Source organism: Saimiri boliviensis, chromosome 17 (genome assembly GCF_048565385.1).
Source record: "Saimiri boliviensis isolate mSaiBol1 chromosome 17, mSaiBol1.pri, whole genome shotgun sequence".
Classification (NCBI taxonomy): domain Eukaryota; kingdom Metazoa; phylum Chordata; class Mammalia; order Primates; family Cebidae; genus Saimiri; species Saimiri boliviensis.
The window spans coordinates 69,441,740-69,461,101 of NC_133465.1; the positions used below are offsets into that span (position 1 = coordinate 69,441,740).

Consider the following 19,362-nt stretch of genomic DNA (forward strand, 5'->3'; position numbering starts at 1 on the left):
GAGAACGCCCTTCTTCAGGAGGCCTGGCCTGCGCTCGTGGGGAGGCCTCACTTGTAACGGTCTCGAGCAACGGTGAGTGGGGAAGGCTGGGTCAGAACTCACTCCAGCGGGCTGTGGACTGTGCCTCTGGCAGCCACCCACGGGTCAGCCTGTCCTCCTGGCTGCAGGCCACCCCCCCCCCCCATCATGCCCCAGAGACGACTGTACAGTTTGTAGCTAGGAAAGTGGGACGATCCTAACAGAGCAGGCACAGCCGCTCCCCCTCGGGGTGGCTGAAACGACCCCGCTGTCCTTGAGCCTCTCTTCGGGCGCCCTTTGAGGATGCCGCTGCCCGCCCTTTAGGCCGCCTCTGGGGCCTGCCGGCATGGAGCCGTGCGCAGCAGGAAGCCCAGCGGGTCCTGACCGCGCGTCCTGCGTGCTCTCTGGCCGGGACGCCTCGAGGCGCGCCGCCTTTGATGCACGCGTGTTTCCGGAGGCACAGGAAGGACGGGGGGCACCGGGAAGTCCATGTTTAGTCTCCTGACATCGACCACACAAGCCAGCGGAACGGTGTCCCCAGTCCAGGCTGCGCAGAGCACACCGTGAGGGCAGAGGCTGTGGGCGCCTCCCACGCCCCGGCCTGCCCCGGGAGGGACCCTGCACCAGGCGACCCCGCTCCTTCCTCTCAACTCCTCCTGACGGTCTTGTTTTGGCTCCAACGGATCCTTTCGCTACGATCTGAACTGTGGCTGGGGTGAGACACGGTGGAGGAGTTCCAGGAAGGTGGACGCCCAGCTTCTCCGGGAGAGGAATGTGGGGAGGGAGAGGGAGGGCCTGCTGTCCACAGGCTGCACGGCACGGGCGGGGTTCAGCTCCCGGGACAGGCGGGGCGTGGGCTGTCCAGCCCCACCACCCACGGGCAGCACATGGAGCACCCCGCCTCTTCTCGCTCAGGGGTCGCTGGACAGTTAAAGGTCTCACCTGACAGCGACCTTCCCGTTCCACAGAGCTCAGTCCCGGCTCCTTAGCGGCCCAGCCCCACCCCGTAATACCGCCAAACTGATCAAGGGACCGACCAACTGTGGCTAAGTTCAGCCCATAGTCTGAAAACAACAGAAACTTGCTGTGTGGACTTCCAGAAAAACGGCAGGCAACAGAGATGAGGCGCACGTCACACGGGCCCCGTGCTGCAACTCTGGCTAGATCTCATTACACTCGGACATAGAAGGTGCCCGGGACAGGGCCCACCCGCTGGGCCACGCCCTCAGTCCGCTCCTAATAGCATGAACGCAAAGGAATGAAGGCGGCAAATGTGCCACTGGAAAAACGTGTAAGGAGGCCCGATGTTTTTTTTTTTTTCCGTGGGCGGGGGTGGGGGGAAGCGGGCTTTCGGTCCATCCCTGCCGGGGTTCCCTTTATGAAAGCGGATCGTCCGTCCCGCGCGTCCACGCGGAGCAGGCTAAGCCAGGAGAGAAACCCGACCCGGGCCGGGGTGAGCCGATCAACGCACGCCAAGGTGGCCGTGGCACCGGCACTCTGTGGCTCCAGACTCGCTTTTATCAGACATCAGCCCCCTGCGGTGTGAGTGAGGACGGGAGGCGCTGACGCAAATGTCTTCCGGCAGGTGGGTGTTCTCATCCGTCTGTCTGCAGGGTTCTCTGACGGAGGCTGCTGGAGCTGCTGCGGTGGAGGGAGCCCGCTCCGGCCACAGGGTCCCGCCCTCCCGGATGCGTCAGTTCGAGTTTCTTTTAAGAGGCTGATGGATTCAAACAGACTCGCTTATCTTTTGACATCTCCAGCTTGTCCCTAATTTGGGCGTTAAGGCCATGTGACAGAGCCAGTGCTGTGCTCCAAGGGGAATTTGCTGAGAAGGTGCTGGTGGCCGTGGACGGAGAGTGGGAGGCGGCGTCGCCGACGGGGGCCCTCTGGAGGGGCCGACGGGGAAGGGGGGGTCTCAGGCCGGTTCTCTGCACAGGAGGGTGACATTAGTCAGCCCTCATGGCAGGGCAGTCCTGAGGGGGCAGGGCAGTGCTGGCCCCCGCTCGTGGGCACCAGCGTCCCGGGCTGCTGTGGCCTTGCGCAGGCCCCGACGATGTCACTCACACTGATCGGTTGTGACAGGAGGGAGCTCAGCCCCAGAAAGTGGTAATGAGCGCAGTCAGCGGGCAATTTGCATCGATTTCAGCGACTGGGGAAGCGAGCTTCGAGGTCCGGAGCCAGCCACGTGGGACTGGAAGGCAGTCGCCGCGTGGGGGCTGATGCGTGGCTGTGGGTGGGGGGCGGCGAGGCGGACAGGGGCAGGGGGCAGGGTGGCCACGGTGGCTCAGGGGCCATGGTCCCAACCTGCCCTGCCCTGGGCCCCTGCCCCGGCTCACCTGGTAGTGCGCCCAGCAGGCCTCCCAGATCCGCAGCGCTTCGGCCTCGGGGAACTCACGCTTGAAGCACAGCAGGAGCCATCGGTGGCAGAAGAGCATCTGCAGGCCGTCCTCGCCCAGCGAGACCAGGTGCTGGTAGAATCGCACGTGCGTCAGTCGCAGCAGCTCCCGCAGGTACAGCTGAGGACGAGGCCAGCACCCGTTAGCCCGGCCCTTTGCCGGCTTGCTGCCCGGAGGCCCTTCCTCGGGCCTCCCTGACCTGGAAAAGCACACCCGGGGCCTCTGCCTGCTGCACCTGCCTGTCCCCCATTACAGGAAGCTCACTCCCAGGGGGCCCCCTTTCCTCGGGCCTCCCCGACCTGGAAAAGCACACCCAGGGCCTCTGCCTGCTGCACGTGCCTGTCCCCCATTACTTTATTCCACCAGGAGAATTGGCTCACACCTGCCTCTGCCAGTTCCTCCAAGACCTGACTGTTCTGGAGGCTGTGGTGTGGCCCAGGGCGAGTGTTGTTCCACAGCGTGGCGGAGGCTGAGCAGCCACTACAAGTCCAGGAAGGCTCCTCAGCCTCAGTGGACATTTAGGGGCTGTTTCCCACGTCCACCCTCCTGGTAAGGTGAGTGGATCATCCAGGGAACTGCCCCCCTCACTTCGGCTCTGCTCATCTTCTATGTGGAAGAAAAAGGGGCCGTGTCTGATCCCCAGGATGCTCGATTCCTGCCATTAAGGTCACCTCCCAGTGATGTGAGACAAGATTGGGGCTATTTCTGGCAGCACCTGGCCTCAGGACACTGACTTCATCAATGCTTCTGGAAAATCAATCTCCAGCAGTCAATGAGTCACCCAGCCATGTGCTGCCTTGAGCCGTCAGGGGCGAATGGTTTTGGGCGCTGTGACTGCCTCCCCAGGCAACCTGGACGCCTGATGTCACACCCACTGGGTGACACAGAGTGAGGAGGCTCGGTGAGGGTCAGCCCGCAGCTGGGTCGGCGGGGTTAGATCACAGCTGGGGGGTCCTGGGGCAGGGCTCAGGGGCACATGCCTCTTCCCACACCGCTGGCCTATTGTTCCCACGGGAGACTGCGCTGGAGCTGTGTGGCTGCCCTCCGCCCCCCGCCCTGTGCCTGCCGCCGGGCTAAGTCCCCCCATGTGGACGACACCCTTGCAGATGCTCCACTCCCAGCCCTATGCAGGTGCCTGCGCCTCCCTGCTGGGCTCCTTTGCCTTCCAATCCTGTCTGTTGGCTTCAGCTCTCCCAGCCTGTCGTCAGCCACCCCCTAACGGGGAGTCTATAGCAGCGGTCCCCAACCTTTGTGGCACCAGGGACCCGTTTCCTGGAAGACAATTTTCCCATGGACCAGGTAGTGGGAATGGTTTCGGGTTGGAACTGTTCCACCTCACATCATCAGGCATTAGAGTCTCAGCAGCAGTGCCGTTCACGATACGGTGCTAGGGCTCGAGCTTCTTTGAGAATCTCATGCCGCTGCTGCTCTGACGGAGGTGGAGCCCAGGTGGGGATTCACTCTGGCCCGCCCACTGCTCACCTCCTGCCGTGCGGCCTGGTTCCTAACAGGCCACCGACCAGCACCAGCCCTCGGCCTGGGGGTGGGGACCTCATTCTATGAGACACGCTCTGCGGCCGCGGGGTGGACCCCATTCTATCAGATACTCTCTGTGTCCCGGGGTGGAGACCCCCGTTCTATGAGATGGGCTCTGTAGCCTGGGGGTGGACACCTTGTTCTGAGACACGCTCCGTGGCTGCAGGGTAGGGACCCTGTGGCCCAGGCCTGTGAGGCCCTCCGTCAGCTCCACCCTCACTACTTGTGATGGGTCTGGTCCAAGAAGACAGGGTCACTCAGTGCCACCACCAGGACTGCTCTGCTGAGCCCAGCCTTAGCGATGCTCGGGGCCAGACCCCATGCACCCTGGAGCTGTCCCCAGTGCAGGGGCCCTCCCGTCCTTATCACGGGCACCTCCTGCAGCACTCCCGGTACCCAGTGTCCTCTGCTCACAATGCTGGCTTCCTGACCGAGCATCTCCCGGCCGGGAGGGTGAGTGTCTGTGCCTGCGCCCAGCAGGTAGTTGATGGACACAGGCGATGTGTGCTGGGAACACTGAGCAGGTGTCCCTGGCTCCGTCCCTGTGCCGCACAATGGCCCTCGGGCCCTACCTCGTCCGACTGGGCTCAGCCCCACCGCCAACATTCAGAGCTTCCTGGTCCTTCTGAGGAGGCCTTGATGGGGGAGGTGTCAGCCTGGCACCCCAGGGAAGGAGTGGGACGTGAGGACTGCCCCCGCGGGCCCCATGGGGACGTCAGGAGCCCCTCCTCTCCCTATCCCCACTCAGAAGCCCTGGCTGTGTTGACTCCTGCAGGGGCATTTTATACGGCGCAGGGAGGGCTGGGTGTGATGGGGCCTCCCCTTCCTTCCCAGCCAGGGAGTCCGGGCCACGCTGTCACGTATAGGGGGATAGGGGGAGGCCACAAGGGCTGCCCATACCACATGGCCTCTGGACCTGCAGGGAGTTGGGAGACATCCCCAGAGACCCAGGGCAAAGCCACCCGTATCCCACGGCAAGTCCTGTCCTGGCTTTTCCGCTGCCCACTGACCCACAGCAGCCAAGCCACGTGTCACCACAGCAACCCCGGCTGCAAGGGGAGAGGCAGCCTGGGCCCTCCAGCCCTTGGATGCACCCGTCCCCCTGAGCCTCACCAACTGTTTCTCCATGTCCTCGTCCCGAGGGGAGCTGACAAAGATCGTGTTCTGCATCAAACCCACAAAGCACCAGAAGGTGTCCGATTCATCCAGGACCTCAGCCAAGATGGGCGCCACCAGGTCCGACATGCCCTGGGAGTAGCCGACGGCTGGGTTGTAGACGGCATAGTTCAGCAGGATCCTCCTGGGAGGCAGTGGAGACAGCAGAGGCTGGGGATGGCCCTCACCGTGGCATACTGCCCACCCCGCAGAACCCTGGGCCGTGAACCCTGCCTGCCCCCGCCGGCCTTCCTCTCGGTGGAAGGCAGCTCTGCCACCATCTCAGAGCCCAAGCTGACGTTCCGGACACACAGACCCTTGCTTTGCAAAGGTAATGGCCTGGCCAGGCGAGGTGGCTCATGCCTATAATCCCAGCACTTTGGGAGGCCGAGGTGGGCAGATCACCTGAGGTCAGGAGTTCGAGACTAGCCTGGGCAACATGGTGACACCCCGGTCTCTACTAAAAATACAAAAATTAGCTGGGCATGGTGGGGTGCACACCTGTAATCCCAGCTACTCAGGAGGCTGAAGCAGGAGAATCGCTTGAACCCGGGAGGTGGAGGTTGCAGTGAGCCAAGATCACGCCACCGTACTCCAGTCTGGGTGACAGAGCAAGACTCCATCTCAGACAAAAAAGCAATAGCCTGCCATTAGCTGCTGCCTAGGCCCAGAACCTGAGACCAGGCGTGAGGGGGAACACGGGTCTGATGTTCAGAAGGGTGGACTGCCTGTGGCAAGGGGTGGGCTGGCAGGGACATTTCTGTGGGCTGTTAATTTTGTGCAATTATTTGCTAGGCTGCAGCAGAATGTCACAGATGCCAGCCTCTGACTCTGTGTGGCTGTATGACTGCAGGACCACCCACGGGGAGGTGGAGGGGGTGCATGGGGAAGCTGGTCCGTGGTTGGTATGAGCCAAGCAAGGACAGGCCTGGCGGTGCCCAGGGGATGGGGGGCTCTGTGGGCCCCCCTGGTTTCCCTGGGATGCCGTGGCTCTGAGATGCCGACTCAAGTAGCTCATGAGTAGCGTGTCCTTCACTTCTGGGGCTTTGATGTCTGAACCTGAAAGACAGCCCCTGCAGAAGGTCGCTGGGGGCTCATCCACTTCCCAGAGGGGCCAGGAGAGCTTGCAGACTTGCAGATGGGGAACGGGCTGGCTGGGAGGAGTACCTCATGCTCTCCACGTTGGGATTGTCGTCCCCTCGGAAGAACTGGTTGCTACGATCGGTCCGGACCACGTCTTTGTCCACGGTGAACTGCACGTTGCGCCAGAACGCTCTGTGCTCCTCGGGGGTCATGGAGAGCCTGTGGGGAGCAGAGCACCCGGCCGGGGTCAGCGGGCGGCACCTGGAGGCATCACGTGGGGACACACTCCGGGAAGCCGCCTTCCCTCCCAACCCCGTTCCCTGGATGGGAGCTGGGCGGCGGCTGCTGGCTGCAGCTCTCCCCGACGCGGCGGATGGGTGGCGTGCATCCAAGGCTCTCCCCAGCATTAACTCAGCCTCACAGGCTCCAGCGTCCCAGAGAGAAGAGAACGTTGCAGCCCAATGGATAATGAGGCCTTGGCCCCGAACCAGCGTTCTGGAGGGAAGCTGAGCACAGGCCAGGGGCTTCACCCAGTCCCAGCCTCCCGGAGAGAGAGCTGCCCCCAGGCCTGGGTGAGCGGACCCCAAGTCGGACACGGCAGTCCCGCCTCTGGAGGCCTTCACCCCTCGGGGCCCTGCTCCTAGCGCCGGCCTTCAGCTGCGGGACGTCAGCGCCTCGTTAAGTCTGTCGAAGGCGAATTCTAAAACCTTGACATGTGAGCTAACGAGCCCGCAGTTCCGAGGCCCGAGTGCTCGCTTTAATGACTGCACTTATCCCACCCTATCACTCACGTTCCTGGGAGACCCATTTCTGAAAGAAACTATGGGTCACGAAACATATTATCAATGCTGAATTGCACCTCAAATTGCCTTTTCAAATGACATTTTCCTCCGCGGCTCGCGGGGCGGGCCGGGCGGCCGGGCGGTTACCTCCTCCGCTGGATGTCAGAGTATTCCTTCCGCTTCTGCAGCCGCAGCGCCTCCCGCTCCTCCGACGTGGACTCGTGGCTGTAATAGCGCAGCAGGAAGGGCCAGACCTCCCCCCGGATTGACACATCAATGCCGCCAAAGAAAATGGCCTGGAGGAAGCGGCAAAAGTTGGGGAGGGGATAAAATAGGGCGGCTCAAAGGACCCCCAAATCCCCAGAGATGTGTGTTTTGGTGGCTTTGGTGCGCCTTGATTCAGATCTCTGCAATTTGCATGTTTACAAGGGGAAAGCGGTGGCCTTCAATTCCCATACAGGACACAAACCCGGCTCATTTCAATGTCAATGCCCCCCCTGGGGTGGCGCTCAGATTAACGTGTCGTTCTCACGTCGTGGCCTAATCCCTGGTTTTGGAAATGCTGCATTTCACTGCAAACCCTTCTATGCAGGCTGACACGGTATCCCCCCAAACCCGAGAGGGAGGTGTTCTCTCTCTTTTTTTTTTTTTTTTCAACACAGCGGCTTTGACTGCTTTATCGGTGTGTTCACAGAGAACCTCACACAAGAAAACGGGGCCCTCCCGAGGAGGTGGCCCGTGGGTGCGGGCAGGCGGCCAGGCCCCGGCCCTCCCTCCCTCCCTCTCACTGCCCGGTTCCTGGCCGGCTCTCCGCAGGGCCGGCCGGCCGGGCCCGGGCCTCACCTTCCGCAGCTTGTACTCCTCCTCCACCTGGCCCAGCTCGTTCAGGTGGCTGAGCCAGGCAGAGACGTCCAGCCTCTTGTACATGCTCTCCTCCGGGTGGGTCTCGGAGGACGGCAGCTTGGGGCGGCGGATGGAAAACTGCATGCAGGTCTTTTCGGGGGCGACCTGCTGGACGCGAGGAAAACTGGGCAAAGGTCAGGATCTCAGCCGCCAGCCCCCGAGGCCCGCGGTGCTTTTCCCAGGATGAAAAGCCTCTCTCTCTTCTGAAAGGAGGGCAAGGGCCGTCCCCTGCATACAAACCCCTAAATGGCGCGCGTAATTAGCCGCAATTAAAATGAAAATACCTTCATCTGAAAATCGGTTTCCCTCTGCGGCTCCCTTGTCCCCGGCCCACTGTGCCACCGCCCCCCACTCTCTCCAGCGCCAGCCGCAAAAACGGAATTAATGCCTGGCTGGGCCTAACTTCCCTCTGCCGGGAGGGCCTGCAATGAATTACATGTGATTGGCCACATACAAAGGGATGGCTGTTCTGCGAGCGGGGAGCCAGCCTGTCAGATTGTCTCCGCGCGCAGTCACGAATCCAGGGCAAAACTGCAGCTGACATTTAATTCAAAAATCAAAGGTTGTTCAATGCAGGGGGAGAGAAAGCCATGCTACTGTAATAAGGGGAGCCAGCAGGAGGCTCTGTGGGAAGGAAGGGAATTTTAAAGTCGGCCCCGTTTCTAATAAGCACATACGCTATCTTAAACAGATAATTAAAGAGCTCTTATTACATTTGTACGTAGACTGAGCAAAATATGGCAGGACGTCTTGTCAAAACATGAATTTTCAAGTGCGGAGCACTGACTTTACAGAGAGCCCTGGGCACGGGTCTCAAGCCCCAGGTTGCCGCTCTGATGGCCGAAAGATACCGTGGGTCACACCCGGTAAGCCCCGGGGCCCAGGGACCCCAGACAACAGGACCCAGGCTGGAGGCGGGTCCCCGTGGGGAGTGGGGCGCGCTGGGGCGGTGCGCCGGGCTACCTGGTCTTGGAGCTGCATCTCGGTGCAGTATTGCCACTGCTGGAACACGTCGGACAGCTTGTCCAGGCCACCGTGGTGGAAGTGGAAGACCTTGTACTGGCTCTCCCGGCTGGCGATGACCAGCTGGCCACTGGTGCAGGCCTCGTCGCTGAAGGGCCATTGGAGGGGGGAGAGGGAAGCCCGATGAATATGTAAACACGGGGTTTTTAATTTCCAAGTATAATCAGAGGCCACTGTCGCCAACCTCAGAAGCAGGAAACAGCGCGTCCCAGTGGAGCTGGCTGCTGGCGGGCGGGGGCAGAACCGGGCCTGAACACAGACCATGACCCCCTTTGCTGAAGATGGCGAAACTGCTCCTTCCTGGGGGGCCCTGGGGCTCTTCTCTGGAGACCTCCCATGACCACCCGACCTGCTACATGGTCCCCGCCGTCCGGGAGACCTGGGGGGTGGATGCTGGGTGCCTGGAATCCGGTTTTGAGTCTGCTAAGAGAACCTCCTGGAAACGGAGCTCCTCCGTCGCGTGTGGGTGGAACTCTGGGATAACCCTCCAGGGAAACTCACTAAACATCCGTCAGTGCTGTCAGCCCAACCCCGGCTGCCCTGAGATGAAAGGCTGGAATGTGGCTCTGGGTCTGGGAACCCCCCCAGCTGCTGGACACGCCGGCTTCTTCTAAGCCCGGGCCTCTCGCTGGAGCTGTCTGTGGCTGGGCGGTCCTGACTACAGGGAGGAGGATCTGAGGTGGGGACGATGACAGGAAAAGAGGCATCGTCCACCCGTCACAAAAGGAAGGGAGCCTCCGTCTGCAGAGCCTCGGCCCGGCCCCCATGGGTGGCGGAGCTCCAGAGCATCTCCCCGGGATCAGAGTGGCCTGCAGCTGCTACCCTCCGCCCTGGTTTGGTTTCTTCTCCCAAGCCAGAGTTGGAAGCCACCACGAGCTACGTCACTCGGACGGCAGGGGAATGAGCTTGGTAGCTCACCCGGCCTGAGAACCGCCGGGGAGCCGCAGTGGGGAACCACTGCCCCCAAGACCAGTGCGGGAGGAAGAGAGACCCCTATGCAGACTCCAGCTGGGGTCCTGTGTCCCCACACTGTGCACTGCAAAGCCCAGGCTGCTGGGAAAAGCACACAAGGCCAACTCCCAGGAGGCACCCAGAGACGCTTCCTACCTGAAGAAAAGGCGGAGGGAGCGCATGTGGCCCAGGTCCACGCGGAACACGCCACAGATCTGCTCCAGGGCACACACTCGCTGCGGCTCGTCCCAGCGCGGGGTCTGCAGGAGGCCGTTGCTGTCCGGGAAGCGCAGGCTGGCGTCGGAGCTGGACGGGGGGCTGGGGGAACAGTTGGTCCTGTGATCATGGCCACATGCTTCCCTGCCCACACCACCCAGAGGGGGCCAGGTGGCATGGGGAAGCCATTTCAACCTACACACCAAGCTTAAACACACACACAGGCACAGCTGAATATGCCCGGGAAACACCTGTGAATGAATGAATGAATGAATGAATGAATGAGTGAACCCCGCTGCACAATTCCATTTCCACTTGGATGGGAAAGCATTTTCATGATCAAATTCCATTCCACGTCAATAGAGGCAGTAAGTCATCATCGTCCTGACAGCCAAGGTCACACTGACCGGGGTCCCTCGCTTGTGACCTTGGCCAAGCTACCAAGCCTCTCAGCCCTTCGTTTCCATGCGGATAAAGGGAGGAAATCAACAAGGCTTGGTTTGCCTACAGCATGGGGCTTCTGCCGTGGTTTCCATAGGCCCGTCACGTTCCTGGAGGGTAATGGTTCGGTTTGTTTGGTAAAAAAACGTTTGGGTTATCAGTGAGTGTTGCTAATAACATCATGAGCACTTATTAAAATACTGACTATGGGCCTGGCCCTGGGCTAATGCTTCTCAGGTGCTTTTATTGCATATCATCTTCACAAAAATCCTCTGAAATGAATAGTGGTATTACACCATTGTAAAGAAGAGGCAACTGAGGCCCAGAGAGGTTAAGTAACTTGCCCAAGGTCACACAGCTGGCAAGTGGTGGAGCTGAGATTAGAACCCAAGCTTTGTGGCTCATGTTCTCACCAGCATGTTGTGCAGCCTCTACGTACTGCAATTCAGCAGTACAACCCCATTTATTCCATTCTGTTTTATGAGTTTGTTACATTCCAAATTGTGAAATATTTTATTATACGGATTCAGCCACGCCACAGGTTAAATCCTGTCCCTTGAGATTTTGTTGTTGTTGTTGTTGTTGTTGTTGTTGTTTTTTGAGACAGAGTCTCGCTCTGTCACCCAGCCTGGAGTGCAGTGGCACGATCTCTGCTCACTGCAACCTCCGCCTCCAGGGTTCAAGCAATTCCCCTGTTTCAGCCTCCCGAGTCGCTGGGATTACAGGTGTCCGCCACCACGCCTGGGTAATTTTTCTATTTTTTAGTAGAGACAGTGTTTCGCCATGTTGACCAGGCTGGTCTTGAACTGACCTCAGGTGATCCACCTGCCTTGTGGTCCCAAAGTGCTGGGATTACAGGCATGAGCCACTGTGCCTGGCCCTGTCTTGAGATTTAATAGTAAGGTCTAGCACAGGCGTCCCCAAACTACGGCCCGTGGGCCGCATGCGGCCCCCTGAGGCCATTTATCCGGCCCCCCGCCGCACTTCAGGAAGGGGCACCTCGTTCATTGGTGGTCAGTGAGAGGAGCACAGTATGTGGCGGCCCTGCAACGGTCTGAGGGACAGTGAGCTGGCCCCCCTGTGTAAAAAGTTTGGGGACGCCTGCTCTAGCAAATGCCTGCTAAAATAAAACGAGAGTGAAGGCAGGACTCCGTGCCGGACCCCAGCTGCAGCATCCCCACCGAGACCCGGCTGCACGGGCCGCGCCTGCCTTCCCGTCTGAGCTCAGACCGGAAAGTGTCGGAGGTGATCCATCCAGGCGCTTCCTCCTCCAGGGAGCACCAGGTCTAAGTGAAGCTCCTTTGGAGGCTTCCAACACAATCCCTCCCCGCTTGCGACTTCCACAGAGAGCAAGACTGGCCTTTCTAGAACCCTCTGCTGCACCAGGGACAGCACTGGTCCTGTGCTGTGGTAGATGGCCTTGCTGCCCGTCCTGCCTGAGGAAGTCAGCACGGCAGGTCCTCCCACTGCTGGGGCCCTGAGCTCTCGAGGAAACCGAGTCAGGTAAAACTAGATCAGAGATGGTTACGTGGGTCCATCACCCGAACTGCCGTGGCTGCACCGTGGACGGACCCCGAAGGCCAAGGGCTCCCGACGTCTTCCCAAGCGGACCCTGCGGGAGTCGTGCTTTGGAATCATTGCTCAAAACTCAGGGCAGGTCTCGGGTCTGAGGCCAGCCCCACACCGATGGGTGCCGCCTTTCAGAACGTGCTCATTGAACTTCGGGGCTGCTGTGGCTGGAGAGCGCTGCCCGCCGGCCCCACCCACCGAGTGGGGCCAACAGAGGGTGGCATCCTTTCCCGCCTCCTCCCCCAGCCTTCTTACCACACCCAGCAGCAGACTCCCCCAAAGCTGCAGGCCCCTCACAGCACACTGGGTCCTGTCCACCCTACGGGGCAGGCCGAGGTCTCCAGAAACCAGCCGCAACACAGAGACTCGCTTTGGCAGTCTCGGGTGGAAGGCCCCTCCCTGCTGCCGTGGCCAGAGACTGGTCCTTTGGAGGGTCGGAGCCAGTTCCAAACCAGGCAGGAGTGGCGGACGCCGGGACCACCACACGCCTCCCCAGTAACATGCCTGCAGGCAGATGTTGGCTAAAACCCTCTCACAACCCCATAGGAGCAAATTATTTGCATTAATTAATTGACTGATTCATGAATTCAAGACCAGGGCATAAGCTCAAACCAGGGCAAAGGTGATGGACGCCTCAGTTTGCTTTAACTGGGGTACGTCCGGCAGGCACCGCCCTGCGTGGTCATGGAGGACGAGGCCTGGTCCCCCCAAGGCCGGCCGCTGTGCGGTGGGGATTGCGACGTCCCTTCGTCCTCAGCTCCCAGCCCTGGCTTGGGGCAGAACACACAGCCATTGAATGCTCACGCCTGAAGTGAACATGCAATGTGTCTGGGAATTCTGAAGTCATAGAAAAAAAATTTGTAAAGAAAATAAACTACAGGGAAAATGAAATATGTCTAGTGTTTTATTTTTGCTTATCTTTCTACACACGTAAAGCAATTTGGTTTTAAGAATATTCATATATGCTGCAAATAATTTGGCTTGTTCATCAAATTATGTGATGCATTAAAATTAAAAGGAAGGGTTTTTCAGGCAGTAACTCCCAAGATGCCATTAAGTTAAAAATGTCTCACACATAAAACCAGAAGATGTTCAACTCTGAGAGATGTAGCAGCTCTGCATTTCTGTCATTTTCTGAGGATCACCAAAATGTAAAAGCAGTGACGGAAAGCCCAGCAGTATCACTGCGAACACAGAGATGGGTTCTCTCTCCACCGCGGTAAACTATGCCGCGTCAGCCACAGAGACTAGATTTGAAATGTCCTCAATTCTTCACAGCTCATGTTATGAAGGGGAGCGCCTGTCTCTCTCCACGCCTGAATCTGGGCACGGGGGGCGGGGGGCCTTGCTTTGACCAATAGAATGTGGCAAACCCAGTGTCAGGTGAGCTCTGAGGCCTGGGCAGCCCCTCACTCTCCCTCTTGGGACCATGTAGGTGAGACAGACAGACGAGAGTTCACGAAAGAGACATGAAACTGGCTGTCAATGCCAGAGCCCCGACACCTGTCAATGGAGCCATTTCAGACCCTCCGCCCACCCAAGCCACCGCCCTCCCACGCCTCCCGGTGGCTGCAGCAACCTGAGTGAACCCCAGGGAGCACAGCAGAACGGCCTGTCCAAGCCCAGCCCAACCCGAAGGGCTGTGAGCGTTTTTGTTGTTGTTGTTGTTTTGGTTTGGTTTTTTGTTTGTTTTTAAAAAAAGACAGGGTCCCTCCGTATCCCCCTGGCTGAAGTATGGTGGTGCAAACACAACTCACTGCAGCCTGAACCTCCCGTGCTCAAGCCATGCTCCAGCCTCAGCCTCCCAAGTTGCTGGGAGTACAGGCACTCACCACCACACTCAACTAATTTTTGTGTTTTTTATAGAGACGGGGTTTTGTCATGTTGCCCAGGCTGGTCTCGAACTCTTGAGCTCAAGCGATCCGTCTGCCTTGGCCTCCCAAAGTGCAGGGATTACCTGTGTGAGCCACCACGCCCGGCCTGGTGGTTGCTTTAAGTTGCTAAGTTTGGGGTGGTTTATTTCACAGCAATAGATCATTAACACATGGACACGTGCAGGACGCGCGGGCTCTCAGGAAAAGCTTGAGGGCGAGGAAGAAACCTTCAAACCTATGGAGTGGTGGTTCTCAAGGTTGAGACACCAGGGCCAGATTTTAACAAGATTTAAAATACCCAGACCGCTAACTTTCCTTTGCCCCGAGCCTTTCGAGTTGGCTGAACAAAAAGTCGATGGGAACGCAGCTGTAGGTCCCAAGCACAGCGTCTTAAATTCATGACTCTACCAATTAATTAATGCAAATAATTTGCCCCTAAGGGGTTGTGAGAGGGTTTAAGCCAGCTTCTGCCTGGAGGCACATTGCTGGGGGAGGCGTGTGGTAGCCGCCGTGCCCGGGACTCTTGCCTGGTTAGAAATTGGCTCTGGCCCTCCAACCGGCCAGTCTTCTCTGGCCACAGCAGCGGGGAGGGGGCCTCCCACCCGTGACTGCCAAAGCGAGTCTCTGTGTTGGTCTGCCCGGTAGAGTGAGCAGGACACGGTGTGCCAGGAGGGACGTGCAGGTATTGGAGGATACTGGAAGAGTGAGTAGGGTGTGTGCAGTGTGCTGGTGAGGACGGGAGACGAGGCCGGGAAGAATGCCACCCTTTGGTGGTGCCCCATAATTGCCAAAACTTGGAAGCCACCAAGATGTCCTTTGGTAGTGAGCGGATAAGTAAGTTTAAATAACAGTGGTGCAGCCAGACGCGGGGGCTGACGCCTGTCATCCCAGCACTTTGGGAGGCCGAGGCGGGCGGATCACTAGGTCAGGAGTTAGAGACCAGCCTGACCAATGTGGTGAAACCCCGTCTCGATTAAAAATACAAAAATTAGCCAGGTGTGGTAGAACATGCCTGTAATCCCAGCTACTCAGGAGGCTGAGGCAGGAGAATCGCTTGAACCTGGCAGAGGCAGAGACTGCAATGAGCCAAGATCACGCCACTGCACTCCAGCCTGGGCAACAACAGCAAGACTCCGTCTCAAAAAAAAAATAAAAATAAAAATAACTGGTGCAGCTAGACAAGGGAATATATTATTCATCGTTAGAAAGAGATGAGCTGTCAAGCTGTGAGGCAACACGAGGGAGCGTCACCGCGTCTTAGAAGGGGTGTGCTAAGGGAAGGGACCCAGCGTGAAAAGCTGCACCCTGTGGAATTCCAACTCCAGGGCACTCTGGAAAATGCAAAACCACGGAGACAGTGACAAGATCAGTGGCTTCCAGGAGCTGGTGGGGAGGGAGGACGGGGAAGCACAGAGAACTTCTAGGGCGGTGACACGCTGGCATGACGCCAGAGTGGTCACGGTGACTTGTGTCATTATACATTTGTGCAGATCCATAGCGTGTACAAGACCGAGCGTGAATGCGGACAGAAGCTATGGACTCTGGGTGACAATGACGTGCAGGTTCCTGAGTTGTAACTACTCTAGCGGGGCAGGCTGTGAGTGTGTGTAGTGGGGGAGAGGGTGGATGAGAATTCTCTCTACCCTTCACTCAGTTTTGCGGTGAACCTAAAACAGCTCCAAAAATTAAAATCTATTTTAAAAAAACACAACAAAACAATGAATGCCAAAGAAACTGGGATGTATATATGAAAGATGAACATCTTTAATATGTAAAAATGTATGTAAATTAAAAAGAAAACCAATAAATGCCCAACAGAAAACTGGCAAAAGGAAATGAAAAAATTTAGTAGAGAATAAATACAAATAACCAATAAAATCTCCAGGCCCAGGGTAATGAAATAAATGGAAATATAAACAAGATAGCATGGGGAGGGGGTGGTATATGCAATTGGCATCAATTAACAAATTATAAAATCTAGCGCAGTGAAGGATTTGGGGAAACTGATGTTATCGTTCAGCTCAGGGGAGGAAGAATATAAATTGACCAAATAATTCTTTATTTTTTTGAGACAGAGTGTTTTGCTCTTGTTGCCCAGACTGGAGTGCAATGGCATGATCTTGGCCCACAGCAACCTCCGCCTTCCAGGTTCAAGTGATTCTCCAGCCTCAGTCTCCTGAGTAGCTGGGATAATAGGTGCCTGCCACCACACATGGCTAATTTTTGTATTTTTAGAAGAGATGGGGTTTCATCATGTTGGCCAGGCTGATCTCGAACTCCTGACCTCATGATCCTCCCACCTCAGCCTTCCAAAGTGCTGGGATTACAGACGAGAGCCACCGTGCCCAGCCCTGACCAAATATTTCCAAATCGCAATTCGGAAACGGGATGCCAAAGGCTTAAAAGTGCTTACCCATTTTGACTTTCCAGTTTCATTTCTAGGAACGAATCCTAAGGAAATAGCCAGAGGTACCCATGAAAAAGGCATACGGGCACAGATGCAGAAAATCATTTGACAAAAATCCAATGCCCGTTATGACAAAACTGTCCACAAACTATGAATGGAAGAGAATCTCCTCCAACTGATAAATGCACCCGCAAATATTCCACCATAAGCATCATACCTAATGGCAAAAATGGGATTGCTTTCCCCTGAGAGCAGGAATAAGATAAGGATGCAGCTCCCACCACATCTGGTCCATGTTCTCACAGAGGCCGCGGCCTCTGCATCAGGCAAGAAAAAGAAATAAAAGGCAAAAAGACAGGAAAAGAAGGAATAAAACTGCTCCTATTTTCAGCTGATACAACTGTTCACATGAAAAATCTCATGGAATTTATAAAACAACCTTTAGAACTAATAGCTGAATTTCGTAAAACTGTAGGATAAAAGGTTAATCGAGAAAATTAATTGTATCCTTAACCACTAGTGGCGTGCAACTGGAACATGAAATAAATAAAACATTAAATTTATAGTAGTTTTAAAAAAATCCCCACATAAAACACTTAGGAATAAGCCTAACAAAAGACTTTCAAGAACTTCACACCGAGAAACACAAAAATTGCCGAGATAAATCAAATAAGACCTGAAGAAATGGAGAGATATACCATGTCCATGGAATAAAATCAACACAGTTAGGATGACAGTCTTGCCAAACTGATCTGCAGATTCAACACAAGCCCAATCAAAATTCCAACAGAAAGTTTTAGTAACAATTGATAAGCTGACCCTAAAATTTTGAGCTAGTGTAACCAGAGCAACTATAAAAAAGAACAAAGCTGGAGGATTCACTGGATTTTGAGACCTACAAAGCTATCATCAAGAGAGTTTGGTATTGGTGAAAAGATAACGATGGTGAAACAGGCAAACAATCAATGCAACATAACAGAGTCCAAAAATATCAATTGATTCTTCACAAAAGCACAAAGACAATTCAGCAGAGAGAGGATGGCTTTTCAACGAATGAAACTGGATCAACTGGATATCTGCATGGAAAAAATTAACTCTTTCCCCCCATCACAGCCCCAAATTAACTAAAAACAGATCACAGACCTAGATGTGAAACCTAAACAATGAAACTTCCAGAAGAATCCGTGAGAGAAAAACCTTTGTAATCTTGGGATAGGCCCAGGTTTCTTAGAACACACAAAAAACACCAAATAATAAAATAATGTGGTGGTTTTTTTGTGTGTTCTAAGAACACAGTAAAATAATAAACTGGAAAATTAAAGACTTTTTTTCATCAAAATACTCTATTAAAGGAAACAAAAATGCAAGTAACAGACTGGAAGAAAATATTCACAAAACAAACAGTCAACAAAAAACGTGTACCTAGAGTATGTATAAGAAACTCTTAAAACGCAATAATGTTGTTAGAGATTTCTTAGACTGGACACCAGTGTATGACCATCACTTTTAAAAAAGGATAAATTCATCTTCATTAAGATGAAAACCTTGTATTCTTTAAGAGATATTTTTGAGAAAATAAAAAGATAAGCCATAGACTGGGAAAAAGACATTTGCCAAATGCTTACATGATAAAAGGTTTATCACATAAATCAGTTAAATGCTTTAAATCATCATTCCATACAGAATACAGAAAAGGTCCTCAAAACTTAGTAATAAGAAAACAACATGGCTGGGTGTGGTGGCTCACGCCTGTAATCCCAGCACTCTGGGAGGTAGAGGCGGGTGGATCACGAGGTCAGGAGATTGAGACCATTCTGGCTAACATGGTGAAACTTCATCTCTATTAAAAATACAAAATTTAATTGGGCACGGTGGCATGTGCCTGTAGTCCCAGCTACTTGGGAGGCTGAGGCAGGAGAATTGCTTGAACCTGGAGGCAGAGGTTGCAGTGAGCTGAGATGGCGCCACTGCACTCCAGCCTGGGTGACAGAGCTAGACTCCATCTCAAAAAGAACACAATCCAAAAATGGGCAAAATATTTGAAAAGACATTTCACCAAAGAGGATATTTAGATGGCCACTAAGCACACGAGAAGGTGCTCAACATCATTCATTATTAGAGAAATGCAAATGGAAACCTTGGTGCAATCTAAGGGAACGTGACGCAGCCTGGGAAACATGCTGAAATCTCGTTTCTACTAAAAATACAAAAAGCTATCCAGGCATGGTGATGCACCTCTCCCTGTAATCCCAGCTACTCGGGAGGCTGAGGCAAGAGAATCGATTGAACCCTGGAGGTGAGGTTGCTGTGAGCCGAGATCATGCCACTGCACTCCAGCCTGAGCGACAGAGTGAGACTCTGTCTCAAAACAACAAACAACAACAAAAAAAACCAACAAAACCCAAAGGAATGAAGCTGACACTGTGAGCACTGGCCAGGAGGCAAGCAACGGAACTCTCCTACCTCATGGCGGGAAGTCAAATAATACAGCCACTCTGGAAAACTGGTAGTGTCTCATAAAGTCAAATATACCCCTACCATATGACTCAGCAATCCCACCCCCCACCGTATTGACCCAAAATACATGGAAAATGTTCACATGAAATTGTGTGAATGTCTACAGCAGTTTTATGCATTGTCGCAAGAAACAAGAAACAACATGAACGAATGTCTTTCAGCTGGTGAATGGCCAAATGAGCCATGGTGCGCGTGAACAAGGGGATACAGACACCTCAGCAATAAAAAGCAGCAAACTGCTGATGTGCGTGGCGATGGGGATGCATCTCAGGTGTATTGCGTCAAGTGAAAGAAGCCAGACACAAAAGGCTACAGGAGAAGATACTCAGCCTCCCCAGTAATCAGGGAAACGCAAATTAAAGCCACAATGAGAGACACCTGCTCCCCTGTTAGAGGCTACGGCAGACAAGACTGATCACACCAAGTGTTGCTGAGGACACGGAGGAGCTAACGAACCCTCGTGAACTGCTGGTAGGATGCAACATGGCGCA

The 19,362-nt window shown here is 55.3% G+C and overlaps 1 protein-coding gene and 1 long non-coding RNA gene across 6 annotated transcripts in view; one reads left to right on the forward strand and one right to left on the reverse strand.

Moving 5' to 3' along the window:
- Positions 1-19,362, reverse strand: part of TBC1D16 (TBC1 domain family member 16) — a 95,405-nt gene that overhangs the window by 6,543 nt on the left and 69,500 nt on the right. For 3 of the 5 annotated variants that reach the window (XM_039476421.2, XM_039476420.2, XM_039476419.2), the window contains exons 4-10: positions 10,004-10,165; positions 8,837-8,984; positions 7,814-7,981; positions 7,118-7,266; positions 6,273-6,407; positions 5,064-5,250; positions 2,355-2,534 (exon numbers count right to left, since the gene is read on the reverse strand). In XM_039476421.2, the coding sequence (XP_039332355.1) occupies positions 2,355-2,534; positions 5,064-5,250; positions 6,273-6,407; positions 7,118-7,266; positions 7,814-7,981; positions 8,837-8,984; positions 10,004-10,165 (1,129 nt within the window). Of the gene's footprint in view, positions 1-1,650; positions 1,736-2,354; positions 2,535-5,063; positions 5,251-6,272; positions 6,408-7,117; positions 7,267-7,813; positions 7,982-8,836; positions 8,985-10,003; positions 10,166-19,362 lie in introns of those variants that run through there. The other 2 variants (XM_039476424.2, XM_039476422.2) reach the window with 2 other exon arrangements.
- On the forward strand, positions 663-5,075 carry LOC141581912 (uncharacterized). Its single transcript, XR_012514731.1, has 3 exons — positions 663-733; positions 987-2,968; positions 3,058-5,075. It is a non-coding gene; the product is annotated as an uncharacterized LOC141581912 (long non-coding RNA).